The following is a 15,399-nucleotide window of genomic DNA, read 5'->3' as shown; positions in this document are numbered from 1 at the left end:
CGAAGTCGGCAATAATCGATTATGATTTCATAAAAATTGATCATCAATACAAGTAAAATTATATCATATACTTGTAGTCTATTTTAATTTTTATTTGAATGTCCTTGGTACAAACAAAATCATGTATTTGGTTATTAATAAAAGAAGAAGTAGTGTGGGCTGTATGCGCCTTTCATGAGGTTGAGGTTTCCCGCCAAAAAGGGCGCTAATTTTACGTAGATGATTAATCTCATTTGTTAATTATCGTGAAATGAGAACAGTAAACTCATTTATTATGCTATCCATTTTAATTTATTTCATAAAAACATGGCGGGTCTGCCTATCAAGCAACATGACTGTTGTAACGTGACGCGGAATACTAAGATACGTTATTTGTCCTAACAATTTACTAAACGAAGATAGCACTGATTGTTCAAAACCTATTTATTGATCTAAAACAAGTACGCAAGATGACCCGTGGGAGCTCTTTATATATTCTGCTTTCAAAACGTGTCCAACGAAATACAGAGACCAAGTGCAAGGCTATCTGAAGATCTAGGGAAACGCGCTTTCAACGATATGAAAAGTATGTCGAAAAGCAATGGGGCGAACCTTTACGGTCGGTATCCTGTGTATCAATTCTCTTCAAGCGGATTCTATTTATAAGGCAATTGAGATTATTGCGTCCGACCTACATTTGCTTGAAGACTACGGCAGTGAGGAGGCCTCGAAATACGCGACTAACAAGAGACAGTACCTGCTTGACGAGGTTCTAAAAAGGAACAAATCTCCTGAGATTACCGGTCCGCTGGTACAGCGAGGAGGAGGGTAAGTGACGCGGAAACACCCGGATGAGTCGAGAAATATGTAGAAACGAGCTGGAGAAATGTGCCCAAATGATTTATTTTCGGACTGACCAATAACTCTCTTTTATCTGCCGTTGTGAATCTTGCGTTATATTTCGGAAAATAAATATATTTATTGAACAATCGGTGTTTGTTTAAAAAAAATTATAAGAAAACTAAATGAAGTCCAATAAGGTGGTGAAGGCCAAAAATTAAAACGTTTCTAAAGTAAATGTTTTATTTGGTTTTCAGGAACAATCTTCTTCAAGAGTATAACATATTACGCAACGTGTCAGATTTTGGATTTAAACAACTGAAATTATTTCGGGAAAATGCCCCAGACTACCAAATAAACAATGTATTGTTGTTTCTTGAATGGGTCATTTCAAATAAGAAATATATTCAAGAAAAAAATGCAAAATCGCGGATAAAATTCATTTCCTGGTTACAAAAATGCAAAAATCTTTCTTAAAATAGCTGCAATCACCACAAAGCCGCGAGTCATTGTTGATCGGGTTGTCCTATATAGTTTGACACAAAAAAAATTATCGTGTATAAAGACATTTCCGAGCAAATATGTGTATGCTTTTTGATTATTATCGGATAAAATATTATTTCTTGATAGTTGTTCAAATCCTGATTGCACCTACAAATGTTACAATGGCTTTGTGTATTATACTTGCTTAATGTTGAACCGCAAAATGTTTTGGTCCTTCAAACGAGCTTGCCCAATATGGAAATCCCCATTAAACGATTACATTTCATAGCGACCCCCCCCCCCCGCCCATCCCCAACAAAAAATAAATAAATAAATAAATTAAAACAAAAAAAAATGTCCTACTCTAAATTACACACCATGACATGAAGCAGTTTTGGTAACTTAAATCGTTATATCTTGATACGAAACGTAACGTTTATTGCATAAAACATTATACAATGATCAAAGCATGTAAACAAATAAATCAATGAATAGAATCAAAGCGCGAGACGCTGAAAGACTATCTGCGGGCAAATATGTAAGAGTTGCAAATTTTATTTGAACTATGGGAATGGGTGAAGAGCACATAAATAAAAGTGAAAAATGTGCCGACAGCGCTTGTGCCCACACTGGGCGAATAAACAAACATATATATATCTTTATGGCGTCTTGTGGCATTTTGTTTTTGTAAATGTCACTTCAATCGTCGTAATCCCCCATCACCATGCCCCATTTCATTCGTTTCTAAAGGGTTTTCGTTGCTTTGATTAGATATCATACGATAGGAAAATACAATCCATCATATATATATATATATATCATTTCCTTTTATTAACTTACATGTTTTGTTTAAGGAAAATAGTTTTTTACAAACAACTTCAGCAATAATTCCATTCAAAATGCACAGTTTTATATCAATTCAGTCGACGTATCCCCATGTATTTGAAGTTACAGTAAATGCTCTTTTCATTCGCGTCTAAAGGTTTTTGATTAGATAGCATACGTTAGACAAATTTTATGAACTTACACGTTTTAATTCTTTAAGGAAAATGATTTTATTTTTACGAGCAACTTTAGCAATAATACCTTTTAAAATGCAGAGCTTATCAGATGGTCGTTTTCCCGCGGTGAGGACAAACATGTGGTCAGTTAATGTATGTAGAAACTATGTTTAGAATATAGGTCAGTTAATGAAGTTAAAACTAGTTTAAGATTATCGGAACTAGTCTGTTTTTATGAATGAGAATAGGATTGTGCTTTTTAAAGTTTATTGATAAATTTAATGTTATTTATGTTTAATGTAAGTACCTGTGTAGAAACAGTACTAGTGCTGTTATGAATGCTTCGTACTCTTTGGATGATAAACAGGTTTAATCCGAACTACTTTGCTTCACCAAACGTATGAATGACTCACTGTCGTATCAGGGCATGTGCGCTTATATAAATTGAAAGCCTAATGTCTAAGACTATGCCAAGAATACACCGGAATGAAGCTTTTAAGTAAAAATGAAAAACATCTCATTAGAAAAATAAACGCCTAAAATCATAAAATGAATAGTATCTTGTTATTGTGTAGCAGGTAAATTACAATGTATAGTATTTGAAGCATTAGCAATGCGAAACCTGGGATTCAACTATTTTAACACTAAGACAAGAACTATATTTGTTTCTTATCTCATAAAAGTCAAATAAAAAATCACGTCATGTTTAAATAACAAATCTTGCAGGCGATGGGACACTTAAGGTCGGTAATAATTTCTGAAACATCATGGGCTAAACTATAGTGAATATCAATACTGTATGTTATCTTCCTACCAGAGCCTAAATTATCTTGACCCTCATTAATCTGATAAATATAATGATCTAAAAATAGTTATATTCTGCTAAAAAACAAAACGCCGGGATACATAATTACAGCGCGGAAAAAGCCGAACAAGCAAAAACTCCTACTCGGACTGCAACACGACCAATCCATTTGTATGGTTTCGACGTCATTATACATAGAGCGCATTGAGACAAAAAAATTGGGTTAAAACGGCATGAATAGAAGTAGTTCTTTGGAGTTTGTGGTCTTAAGACTACCTGTGCGCATGCGCAGATAGTCTAAAAAGTACATAAGCATATTTTTCTGGAGCTAATGGTTGATGTGTAATAACATCGTATTCTAGTTGTTATGCGTGTGTTAGTTAATGTATCAAAATCTGCATGAGTGTTGGGTATTATTCAATACAAATAATGTGATTTCTATTCAATTTACATCAGCCTCTCATATCTGATTAGCAAAAAAAAATATATTTTTCTAGATTGTAAAGTATCTTTTTTGAGTTGCAATTTAGAAAGTAATCGAAACTTTTCATTGTTGGCCAATGGCAAAAGTATGGCTTAAAGAACTTACATCTTAGCTCCCTATATTTTGGGCATACGAGAAGAAAGTGGTACAGTATACGGTGAATGTCACTTTAAAGGTAAGTACGAAATAAATGTAAATGTATATGTAAGATATGCAAACGTTTGTGATTATGATAAGAAATTATATTTGGCCAGTGCACATTTCATTTAATACCACTTAGCATAAAAGCTGCCCAATTGACTACAGGGACACACTTACTTATTCAGAAGTATCCGCATCGTTCAACATCAACGATAAGTATTTAATTTAGGGATGTAAACGATTATTCGATCAAACGTTTGGTATTCGAATGTCGAAATCGGTTTTCGAATATCTCATGGGGGTTTAATGTTGAAAGAATAAAATGATAAACCGTTTGCCTACAACTGTGTTGTGTGAATACAAAGTTTGTTTGTCTTGTTTTTAAAACGATTGGTCCCTAATGCCAGAGGCGTGAACCTGATGACAATTAAGGAATGAGTTGCGGGGTTGATGTCATTATCGGGGTATGAAAGCAATTGGGCTGGTCTAAGTGTGTGGAGTCCCCGATAATGACATCAAGCCCGCAATTCATTCCGTATATTTACACCAATAGTTCATTATTTTATTCAAGAAACGTTATAAAAAATACTTCATTTCATTTTGGATTACCTTTCAGGGATCTTTTTTTACCCATTCTGTAAATAGGACGACACGACTGCTACCGGAAACCTTTTTTTCAAATGACGTCACAATAACGCGGGAAAAGATTAACCACTTGAAATCACTTTTAAACGTACAATTTAAACACTTTTGGCAACAAAACGTTTAAAATATAAAAACTTAGCACTTTCTAAAATGTTGATTTATATTTTACGGGAGATGCTGACACAATAAAAACAATTACAGGACCAATAGTTTTCATGTTTATTATAATGCGATGAATTGCGATCCGAACATATCCGAAGATGTTGCGTTCATTGATTTGACCTTACGACAGGATTTGATTGACAGGTCCTATCAGCCAATCAGAATGTAGGGCTGATAAGCCGTGTTGCTATCCGCCATTTTGTCCGTCAAACTGACCAGAGTCCGTCATATACATGCGCTGGCAATTCCTCGCCTTTTTAAGTATTATGGTAAAAAGGTGGTGTCATGGCACTTGTAATTCGGATACAAGGTAGCCAGGCCGACTAAAGATGGCTTCCAATTCGTTCCGTATTCGAAACCAGCGAGTTATTTAGAAAAATGCAAGTGCTGTATCAGACTCTGTGGAAGACCTCATCAACAGCTGAACTTGGAAATTTTGAAAGATCGTTCAAAGGCGAAACATCTATACGTCTGTACAAAAGTATTTTTTGAACAAAACTACTTATTTCAATCCACTCAAAATTTATTTAATACTGAAATTGTCCGTGCATGACCTAAATAAGTGTTACTATTTTTAAACTATAAACATCGTACATTTATGCTTTGGCTTGTGTTGTCAAATCGGCATTAATGGCCATTTAATATCAGGTTCAACATGGACACGATTGATTTCATTCAAGATAGAGGTATTTTTGTTGATACCGTTATGTAGTTTTTATAAACTGCTTTGCTTTCAAAGTAAATCAGGAAATATCGTACAACTAAATTTTTGTCCGAACCATCGCATGCTTCCGAATCTCATCTACTCGTATGGTTCCTATGTAAACAATGGCTTTTGTAGCTGTCATTCCGACACATTTTATAGATTTCTTATTTTCATATCAGCACTTTGTCGACGGGAAATCCAATCAAGAAAACCCTGACCCTCAAGCAGCTACTGTATTTGACCAGCTCACACCAGCTAGGCCTCCTCCAAAACTCAGATAAATATTTGAGCCACCAAAACAAAACAAGAACAGATCGGTCTGAATCGTTAAGGTTTTATTTTCTGTATAAAACAATTTATTTCACTGTACATTTAAATCAATTATTATGTTCATTAGAACTTGATTCTGCCAAACATGTGCTGTAAAGACTTAGACTTATTATGAATAAAGAACAAGTCAAACATGTACATATTTTCATTGTTATTCTTATATTTTGGGCCATTTACGTAAATCTACAATATTTAATGATAGTTCATCCAATGTTCAGAGTCCGGATCACATGCACACTCGATTAACAGTATTCTTAAAGTTGCGCTCTCACAGAATTCTAGTTTGACACTTTTTGTCTCAGAATCGGCTTATTTTGGCATTCTTTAAATTAAGACCTAATATATAAATCACAAAGCAAACTTCTCCGAGCCAAAATATGATAAATGCAATCGAATCCTGTGTAAGTTATCAAAGTGATCAATCTGTGAAAGTGCAGCTTTAACAGTGAAAAATAACTTCTGCTAATGCTATATTTTTTAAAATATATTTGCCATTGCAATAAAGAGATATTCACCTACAATATCATACATAAACACCAAAGAAATATCAAAGTTTAAGTAATGTTTGCAAAACAACAATGTATTTAATAAATCTGATATTAAATATGCAACAACTGGTGTTATACTCCAGAACTGAAGCTAACATCATAGAGGTACATCCTTCTAAGAATCCCTCAAAACAACATGCTGGACAACTTCAAGAACTCTCTTCAAAAGACCGCACTTTCCTGAAATAAATAAAAGATGCCAATATTAAAATAAATCAGTTACATGTATTGTTAAATATTTTAATACTAGCTGTAAATGCTACTGCCGTTGATGTTTGCTTTCTACATGTATATCATAATGAAATATTGATAAGATAATAGCTAATGTTTTGTGGTTGTTGTTTTTCTCTGGACAAATAGTCCATTACTTTTGTACAGCAAAGTAAAACTAAATGTTATAAAAAGCTTTAAAATAGGTCCTACCGATTATTTGTAAAACTTGTCATCACTGGTTTTTTCTTGCGGTTGACATTGCCTGGACTGGCAAATACCATGTGTGTGTGTGGGGGGGGGGCGGTTTCCGGTCTTATGCTAGGTCCCCTGTGGCGGTAGGCTTGTTGAAGACAAGGGGACTTCCTTATCTCCATCAATCAGAATACTTTAATGGTGTCAACGGTAAATAGCAGGAGACGCTCCACCAGCCTTAACCGGTAAATGGGGGGAGGGTAGTGTGTGTGGGTTAGAACCAGCTGCCCGGTCAGCTTAGTTGGTTAGAGTGCCGGGCTAGTGTTCTGGTGGTTGTGAGTTCGAGCCCCATACCGGGGGCACTTTTCCTCCCAGGTCTACTTTTACAGCCAGAGTGTGTGAACATGTTCCACAATTTCTGTAAGAACAAAAATCAAAGCATGTGAATGTTTGAGCAATGCAAAAGTTACAGATTGGTATCACCCACGATTGTCACTTGTCAACTATTACATTATTATTCATAAGGGAGAGTGTTCAATCGCTTAGAACTGAAACTTTTTATGCATAACCCCAATAAACCATTTCTGCTCATACTATAGAATACAAGGTTAAACTGTATAGCTGGCATGTAACTGTTATTTAATGTCACTTCCGGGTTCCCCATTCGGAACTCCTCTGCCATTTTATCGAAAACAACCTCGGATGTATGCCGGTACATCTGTTGAAGTAGTTCGTAAAATTTTGAATTATATCATTAGTTAAATGTAGTGTTTTAGAGTTGTATTTATTGATCTAAGTTAAAATTTATTATCATTGAATTGTATTATAGCAAACATAATAAAGAATCCCAAGAGTTAAGTCACAAAGTTTAACTGCTAAATAAAATTACAACGCGATCTACTTGCAGCGGACTTAAACGTACCACTTTTTGAGTGTGTAAACCATCCAAATACATCCGAGGTTGTTTTCGATAAAATGGCCGAGGAGCTCCGAATGCCGGGTTCCCCATTCGGGCCATTTATGATTTACTCATATTGTGCGATGATTTAATCTTTGTTTCAACAATACTGTAAGAAGGACCGGTGTTATTAAAAGTTAAACTTACCCTTGTTTGCATTTACAGTATGCGTCACACACACGCTTTTCCTTTGTATCGATGTCAATATTGACAACATGGCGGCTATCCGATTTTCTCTGACTTGGATAGATTTCACCCCGTAAATGTTAGATATCGTCATTTTCTAAAGATATATCGAGCCTTCCGATGAAGCAGCCAGTTACAAATTCCTTTGATATTCTATTTTTTTCGCATTGTAATGTCACATTTATGATAATTTGTCAGGAATATCGGAAAAGCGAAACGACGCGAGAGGCCATTACTTCCTCGTTTGTTTGACGGACATAGACAGAGTTCGCTCCCTTGATATCAGGGGGCGTGGCTTAGAAGCTGCTGTCGTAAGGTCAATTTGTCAGGAATATCGGAAAGCGAAACGACGCGAGAGGCCATTACTTCCTCGTTTGTTTGACGGACATAGACAGAGTTCGCTCCCTTGATATCAGGGGGCGTGGCTTAGAAGCTGCTGTCGTAAGGCGGAAAGGAAGTTCATTTAAGGAATGGAAGTTGAGGTGTAAATATTACAGATTAGGCTCGCCTTGACAGTTAAGTCGGTTTTCCGGAAGCTGTCTGCACATCTTTTATTGGCCCCGCTATTGGGGTAAACATTTCTCCAACCTCAGATAAGTAGATCCAAAAATTTAATCATGCTAGAAATTCTTATCTTGCCCACGGGCAAAGATAAAACAAGTACCCGTATGAAACTTCTTTCTAAAGATCATCACCTAGTAATTACCTCCCTTGTCGTCTGTAGTATCATAGAAACCTTGTTTTGTGGCCATATTTAGAATGCTAACTTAGTAATTCTCGCTCCAAATGTCACCATAAAATGATTTCACGTACCTTTCAAGAAATAATGATTCACTCTCCTCAGAATAATTTAACGACCGATTTGACTAATAACATAATCTGAATCACTGCGCACATATCAGGCGTGAGATAACATTTGTTTTTACTATATATTTTCATATAGACATTAACCTGGCTTTTGACTTTATACACATCCCAATTGCAAAACAAGGACATGGCATCTCTAAAACAATACAAGGCACAAAATATAATTACAAGAAAACACCACATTGACCATTGACCCGCCTGTCAAAATTGAGTACAAATACATAACCCTACTGCCAAGGAGTCAATCGGCTACAAACAACTAATTTTCAGACTTCCACAGGCTATGATATTTCCAATAATTACACTCGAAACTGTCAATTTCTGCAAAAGAGTATCAAATTCAGTCAAGTTCTCTGCAAAAAGAACATTTTTTTCTTCTTTTTCATTCATTTAAAAAAAAATATTGATACTTGAACACAAGCACTCTTTTTTCTGTATTAACATCCGGATCTTGGTCAACGAGGTGCAGATAACTGTGGTCTTGAGCCTATTTCCATGACAACACGAATTATTCTATATCCATACGCACTCGGTAAACCTCGTTTACGCAAAACAGCCTACGCTCGGGTCGGGATGAACCTATCTTGTACTCTCGGCCATGGAAGAGCTAATAGTTTATATAAAATAAAAAATAAAAATATTTATAAAATCATTGTTACCATTTCCAACCGGCAGCTTTATCCTACCCAGGCCATGTGTCATGAAGGTCCCGTTCAGTACGCCATCATAGAAAAATAATGAAAACCTATAGGAAGTTAATAAATTATATATTAATATAGTTAAGTATATTTAGGCTCAAAAGTTGACAATATCCACAATCATTAATTAGTATAAAATCATTGAAGCTTTACATAGTGAAGTATTGACAAAATTATAATAAAAGCAAAACTGAGGTGATAGCGGTTAAATACCAATCAATCAATATTTAATATATATCTACATACCCATATAATACTGTTACGACCTAGCCCCGTGGTCCGTCAACGCTATTAAATGTCCCTATTAGGGTGACAAAATATTTGAAGTGTTCCCCTCGTGACTGCCCCTCAGGTACTGGTAGCAAAACATCTCAATGTCAGTTAAATTGCATGTAGTCTAACCATTGCGCGTCAAAAACTATTTAATCGGAAGACAACTCAAATCGATGTTTACGGTTCGCGCTCTCGTAGTGTTAACATCGTGTCGTGTCGTGTTCAAATTGCTTCGTGTGTTTGTGTGTTTGAATTTAACCGGACATATTTCATTTAGCTTAAACGTACCTTAGTTTGGATTAAAGGATTAATAATATTGTCTATTATTGGTAAAGTTATGTGAATTAGTAAATAAATATATAAAATCTAATACTCCGTAATCCGTATAAGATAACAAAGTTCCCAGGAGCTATACAAATTTAAGTGATTAGATATAACAGTAGATATATATTATTCTTGGAATCATTCAGTCTTAGACTTTGTTAGATAATTGATGTTTACGCTCTGCTTTTTTCTTATATCTGTGTGTTTTGTGGTTGTGTTAAATGTGAGTGGATCGTCACTAGTTGCAGTGTTCCTGATCTCCAGAAATAGAAGTCAATAAAAGTGACACTACTTTCACTAACATCCAAAAATAACAAATTGTTATCTGAATTAAGATTATTTATTTTAGATATAACAATTAAAAGCTGAACAATTTGTCAAATAGTTGTATGCCAAACGAATTAAGTAAAATGTATCAATAGTTTTGGTACAGTTTATAATAAATAAATAATACAAAGTGTTGTCCCAAGTATTATTGTAATAGTTAACAAATATATACGTATTATACTATACATTTACACTATTAATCGTCGGAAAAACTATTATTTCCTTATTTATTAACTTCTACTTTAACTCTTCAGTTTTAACAATTTTAGGAGAAAGGGAAAAGAAACAAACTTACAAAAGCACTTATTGACTCTGATAAATTGGTACACAAAAGCACTTATTGGCATTAAACAAACTCGGTGACACCTGCAAAGCAACTAACAAAAGGCTGACAGGAAATTCTTAATTGGCAATCAACAGGTTCTTAATTGGCATTGACAGTTTGCCTGTCAGACCAATTGGGGCTAGCTGATCAAAAAGAGAAGGGCCAATTAGTGGTACCAACAATTGTTAAGTGTGAATTTGTCAAAAACCTTATCCAATAGACATTAACAATTTTCCACTGATTAAAATTTCATTATTACGTTCCCTCCCATAGAAAATTTAATTATTTTCAATTATTCTTTTAACATAGAACAGAACAGAAAACAGAAAAATTATTGTTAACTTGAACATATACAGTTCATCGTTGTTACAATAACATAACACATGGCATGACAATAGTTGATAAATGCGAGAGTGCATTATACATATATACATATATGAACTAACAATGATTTCAACATGTTAAAAGTTAAGCATTATTATTCAAAGCAGTATATCGTAGCTTAAAAGCATGTTTGCAATACAAAGCTAGTTTTCGTAGACATGTAGCATTGTATGCTTGGTCTTGCATAGTAAAATTTAGTTATGTATTTTTTCCTAATGTCATTATATTTCGGACAAATCAAAACAAAGTGATATTCATCTTCGATATCATTATGAACACATAAAACACATTTACGTTGATTTCTTTCAATATTAACATATCTTCCTCTTTCAACATTTAACATATGAGAGGACAATCTTAATCTAGCAATAATATTCCTAAGTCTATAGCTATACAATTTATCTATATACGATGACATATGTATAGTGCATTTTAGTTCTCTGTACAACACTAGTGAACTTAATGAGTTTATATCATTTTTCCAATGTCCAATAAACGGATATAACCATACTTCATTGAATCCTGCATTTTGTAATATAGTGCGTACATTAGAACACAAATTGTTTGAATTTGCGTTATTTTCCGCATCATATCGAAGGCTTTGCAATGTATTGTATAAAATGCAATTGTCTCTTTTAAATTGATACAGTTTAAGAAAATATTTAACAATTCGTATATGTCTAGTAACATACAGAGGGTACCGTCCTAGTTCACCATATATTGCAGAGTTACTAGTGCTTATTTTTACACCAAGAAGTCTTTTCAGAAATTTTCTATGAACCCTTTCTATATTTTCAGCTCTACAAAAGCCCCATACTTCACAAGAATAGCACAAAATTGATGACACAAATGAGTCGAATAAACCCAGCATAATTTTAACAGGAATTTCTTTCCCCCTAGTTATCCCAAACAAATTTCCCATAGCCTTAAGTCCTTTATCTGCTAATGTTTGCGTAGCATTCATAAATGATCCCCCACTTGACAAAACAATGCCAAGATAGTTAAAAGATTGAACCTTTTCTATCAATTCATCACTGTAATAAATATTTACATTTTCATTGTTATTACCTCCCTTTTTATAAACAACTATTTTTGTTTTATTAACATTAACCTTAAGTTTCCACTTTTCACAATATGCATGCAAATTATTTAAAGATCTTTGAAGACCTTCAACAGTATCAGAAAATATTACAGCATCATCTGCAAACAATAACAAATAAATTGAAAGTTGGTCTAATGTTAAACCTGCATCGTTATTTTCATTTAAATATAGTTCTATATCATTAACGAACATTGAAAATAAAATCGGTGACAATATTTCTCCCTGTAAAAGGCCAATATCACAATCATAAAAATCAGATAGCGAGCCCATATGTTTTACACATAATCTTACTTGACAATAAATTGACTTAATAACGTTAAATAGACGACCGTCTAATCCAGACTTCAATAGCTTAAACCACAAACCATTTCTATAAATAGAATCAAAACACTTAAGTAGGTCAACGTAACAACAATATAGCTTCTTTTTATTTTGCAGTTGTTTGTCAATGAACGACTTCAACAAGAAAATTGCATCTATTGTACTATAATTGCTTTTAAAACCGAATTGTGCATCGGTGAGTAAGTCTGTTTCCTTAACCCATCGTTTCAGTCTTTCATTTATCAACACAGTAAAAAAATTAGCGAAACAGCTAGTCAATGTAATGCCTCGATAATTATTAGGATCTGAATTATCACCTTTTTTAAATATGGGTAAAACTACGCCTTTTGACCACGAATTCGGAAAGCATTGCTTTTCTAAAATGTAATTAAACATAATCTCCAAAGGAGTTTCCAATATGTTAATCCCCTCTTTAAAATATTCATAAATAATGTTATCAAAAGAGCATGCTTGATTTGTTCCTAGTAATTTCACCGCTTTTCTAATTTCATCCTTTGTAAATGGAGAGTCGAGTTCTTCGAATGTTGTTAAATTCTCAGTAGAAAAGTTTTCAACAAAATTCTGGATGTCTACGTCTTCTTCAATTACCGTTTCACTTGATAATTTTTTAAAGTGCTCAAAAAAGGAACTGATATTGACATTTTCACTGTTATCGTTTACTGGCGCCCGTCGAAACATTTTCCAAAATTCTTTTGGTTTTTTATTTCGCATATCATTCATTGTTTGTGCCTGTGCCTGATTATACTTGCGTTTACTTAATCTGCATTGATATTTATAATCTTTTTTTGCCTGTAGTAATTCAGTTCTACTTTCATTAGTTTTATTCAAATTATAAGTATTTAAATTGACGGTATAAATATTTTTCTTGACACGACATTCTTCACTAAACCATTTTTTCATAGTTTTGTCGCTTTGCGTAAAATATGTATTTTTTGCTACCTAAGTGCGCTTTTCAAAGTACTTATTTCCTTTAGAGCTTAAAAATACCGTAAATGTTTGTACCATTTCATCCGTATAACAATCATTGCTTTTCATTGTTAATAACTGTCCACATAAAATATCAATATCTCGACTTATATCTTCTAAAAACTGTTCTTTATGCTCTACATTCCATTTGGAGATCACTTTGCTATTCAATTGTTCGGATTTTACCGTTAATACCTTAAGATTAAATGAAATCGGGGCGTGATTAGAGAATGGTGTAAAGTCATGTACATTAAAGTGTTTAATATAATCAAAATTAGAGCTTCTAGTTAATAGATAATCTACCACGCTCTCCCCGTTATGTGTGTAACATGTTGACCTTCCAACGTCGGCGTCATTTCCAAGACGTCCGTTGCAAACACGTAAGCCCTGAGATTTACATATATCAAGTAGAAATTCACCGAACCGGTTTGATGTTCTATCTGAAGATTTTCGCGGCAATTGCGTATCAATGTCCAATAAAGTTTCGTCTCCTAATATATGGTCATTTCTTACAAAATCAGCCTTTTGCCCAATTCTTGAGTTTAAATCACCGAATACATATACAGAGCCTAGAGAATGAAAATGTGTAATTTCCTCTTCTATCTTTTGAAATATATCAATATTATACATATCATGACTAGGTGAATTCTCGGGAGCAATATAAGTGAAAAGTAAGTAAACATTATTATTCATTCGAAAAAAGGTCTTATCTAACTTTAACCACATTACACAGTCTAAATCATTTTTTATCATTTTAACTCCTTTCAATATAGTATTACGAACATATACCGCAATTCCCCCACTATTTCGTTTTGCTCTTCTATTTTGAAACTTTCTAAATGAATGAAACAGCTTAAAACCTTTCAAATCAATTGTAGAATGTTTGTTTGTCCAGGTTTCACTTAAAAATATTAAATCATAATTGTTTAAAATATTTGAAAAATCAGTATTTTCCCGTTTAAGCTGAGTAAGTCCCTCAACATTCCAAGTCACACACCGTATGACACCCTCGCCTCCGTCCTAGTGGTTTCCGTTTCCGGTCCCGGTTCCTGCATCCCGATAAAGTTGACCGTTTATAAATAATCTGCTCCCGCTGATGTAGGCTTCTTTACCCTGACGGCGCGCGTCGAGCATAATAGGAACGAGCAGCTTTCGGGCCTCCATCACTTCCGGTGGATACTGCTGGCTAACACCAAAGGGCCTGGAAAGTTTGTTACCATTGAGTCTGACTTTTTCCCGGTCCGGATAGTACACGAATTTGTCTACAATTGGCCTTGTTTTCGAGTTATTGAATCTTCCTATCCGATGTGCACGGTGTAGCTTTATTGACTGTTTGGCGTCTGCAATTTCCATCTTTGTCTCAATTAGCTCTAAAACCTTTTCCACGCAGTCTGCGTCGCTCTCCCTGTTATTCGGGTCTGTGTTCTCCGGAATCCCGAAAAATAGTAGGTTGTCCCGCATGCTTCTCCCTTTCAGATCAATGACTTCTTTTTTGATATCTGCATCCGCTCTCTTGTGCGTTGCTTCTAGTGAGTCTATTTTTGACTTCAACGCTACTAGTTCTTTTTGTTTTTCCCTTATTTCATTTAATGTCTTAGAGTCATGGTTTCGGCTTTCTTCAATATCTTTAATTTTCGTTTCAAGGCCGCCGACCCTTTGATCAATTTTGTCTAGTCGTGTTGTGATTTTGTTCACCGTTATTTGGATAGTGTCCAACTGGGTCAATTTACTGTCAATACTATCCAGCTTTTGAAATATCATTGAAAACTGATCATTGTTCGCTAATCCAGTTGATCCCATATGGCCCAATTGAGTGTACTGTTGCATGGTAGGTGATGCCTGATTTGCCACAGGTGAAAAAGGTAATCCAGGTGAAGAAAAATGTCCTTGATTTTGGTTTTGATTTTGACTAAACATTGGTCCTGGGGTGAAACATAAATTTGCTCATCTACCAACACAATTTAATCTTATCACATAATGGCCACTGTCTTTGAAACACCAAACAGAAAGAGAGTCCATGAGGAGGTGTCTTTTGGTTCCTCTATGGGTTCGCCTGCTTTTAAACACATCTGTGCAGAGGAGACAGCGAACTCCACGGAGGGGAATAGAGATACCTCC

General features: G+C 34.6%; 1 protein-coding gene and 2 long non-coding RNA genes across 3 annotated transcripts; 1 reads left to right on the top strand and 2 right to left on the bottom strand.

Annotated features, from left to right (window-relative positions):
* The first annotated feature begins 4,828 nt into the window (after nt 1–4,828).
* Nucleotides 4,829–6,253, top strand: LOC128239758 (uncharacterized). The gene is made up of 3 exons (XR_008261914.1): nt 4,829–5,021; nt 5,426–5,578; nt 6,208–6,253. It is a non-coding gene; the product is annotated as an uncharacterized LOC128239758 (long non-coding RNA).
* Nucleotides 5,572–7,883, bottom strand: LOC128239721 (uncharacterized). Its single transcript, XR_008261908.1, has 3 exons — nt 7,635–7,883; nt 6,548–6,947; nt 5,572–6,304 (listed from the first exon to the last, which is right to left on the bottom strand). It is a non-coding gene; the product is annotated as an uncharacterized LOC128239721 (long non-coding RNA).
* Nucleotides 7,884–14,301: 6,418 nt separating this feature from the next.
* On the bottom strand, nt 14,302–15,081 carry LOC128225652 (uncharacterized). Its single transcript, XM_052935568.1, has one exon. It carries the CDS (start codon nt 15,079–15,081, stop codon nt 14,302–14,304), a length of 780 nt encoding a protein of 259 aa, XP_052791528.1.
* Between the last annotated feature and the right edge of the window lie 318 nt (nt 15,082–15,399).

This window comes from Mya arenaria, chromosome 1, assembly GCF_026914265.1.
Source record: "Mya arenaria isolate MELC-2E11 chromosome 1, ASM2691426v1".
NCBI lineage: Eukaryota > Metazoa > Mollusca > Bivalvia > Myida > Myidae > Mya > Mya arenaria.
The sequence above is the reverse complement of the archived record's forward strand: the minus strand, read 5'-3'. Positions and strand labels throughout refer to the sequence as shown.

Bases quoted from the DNA above. Each gene is read 5' to 3' on its own strand.
- LOC128225652 (XM_052935568.1), bottom strand. From the start codon at position 15,081: ATGGGATCAACTGGATTAGCGAACAATGATCAGTTTTCAATGATATTT.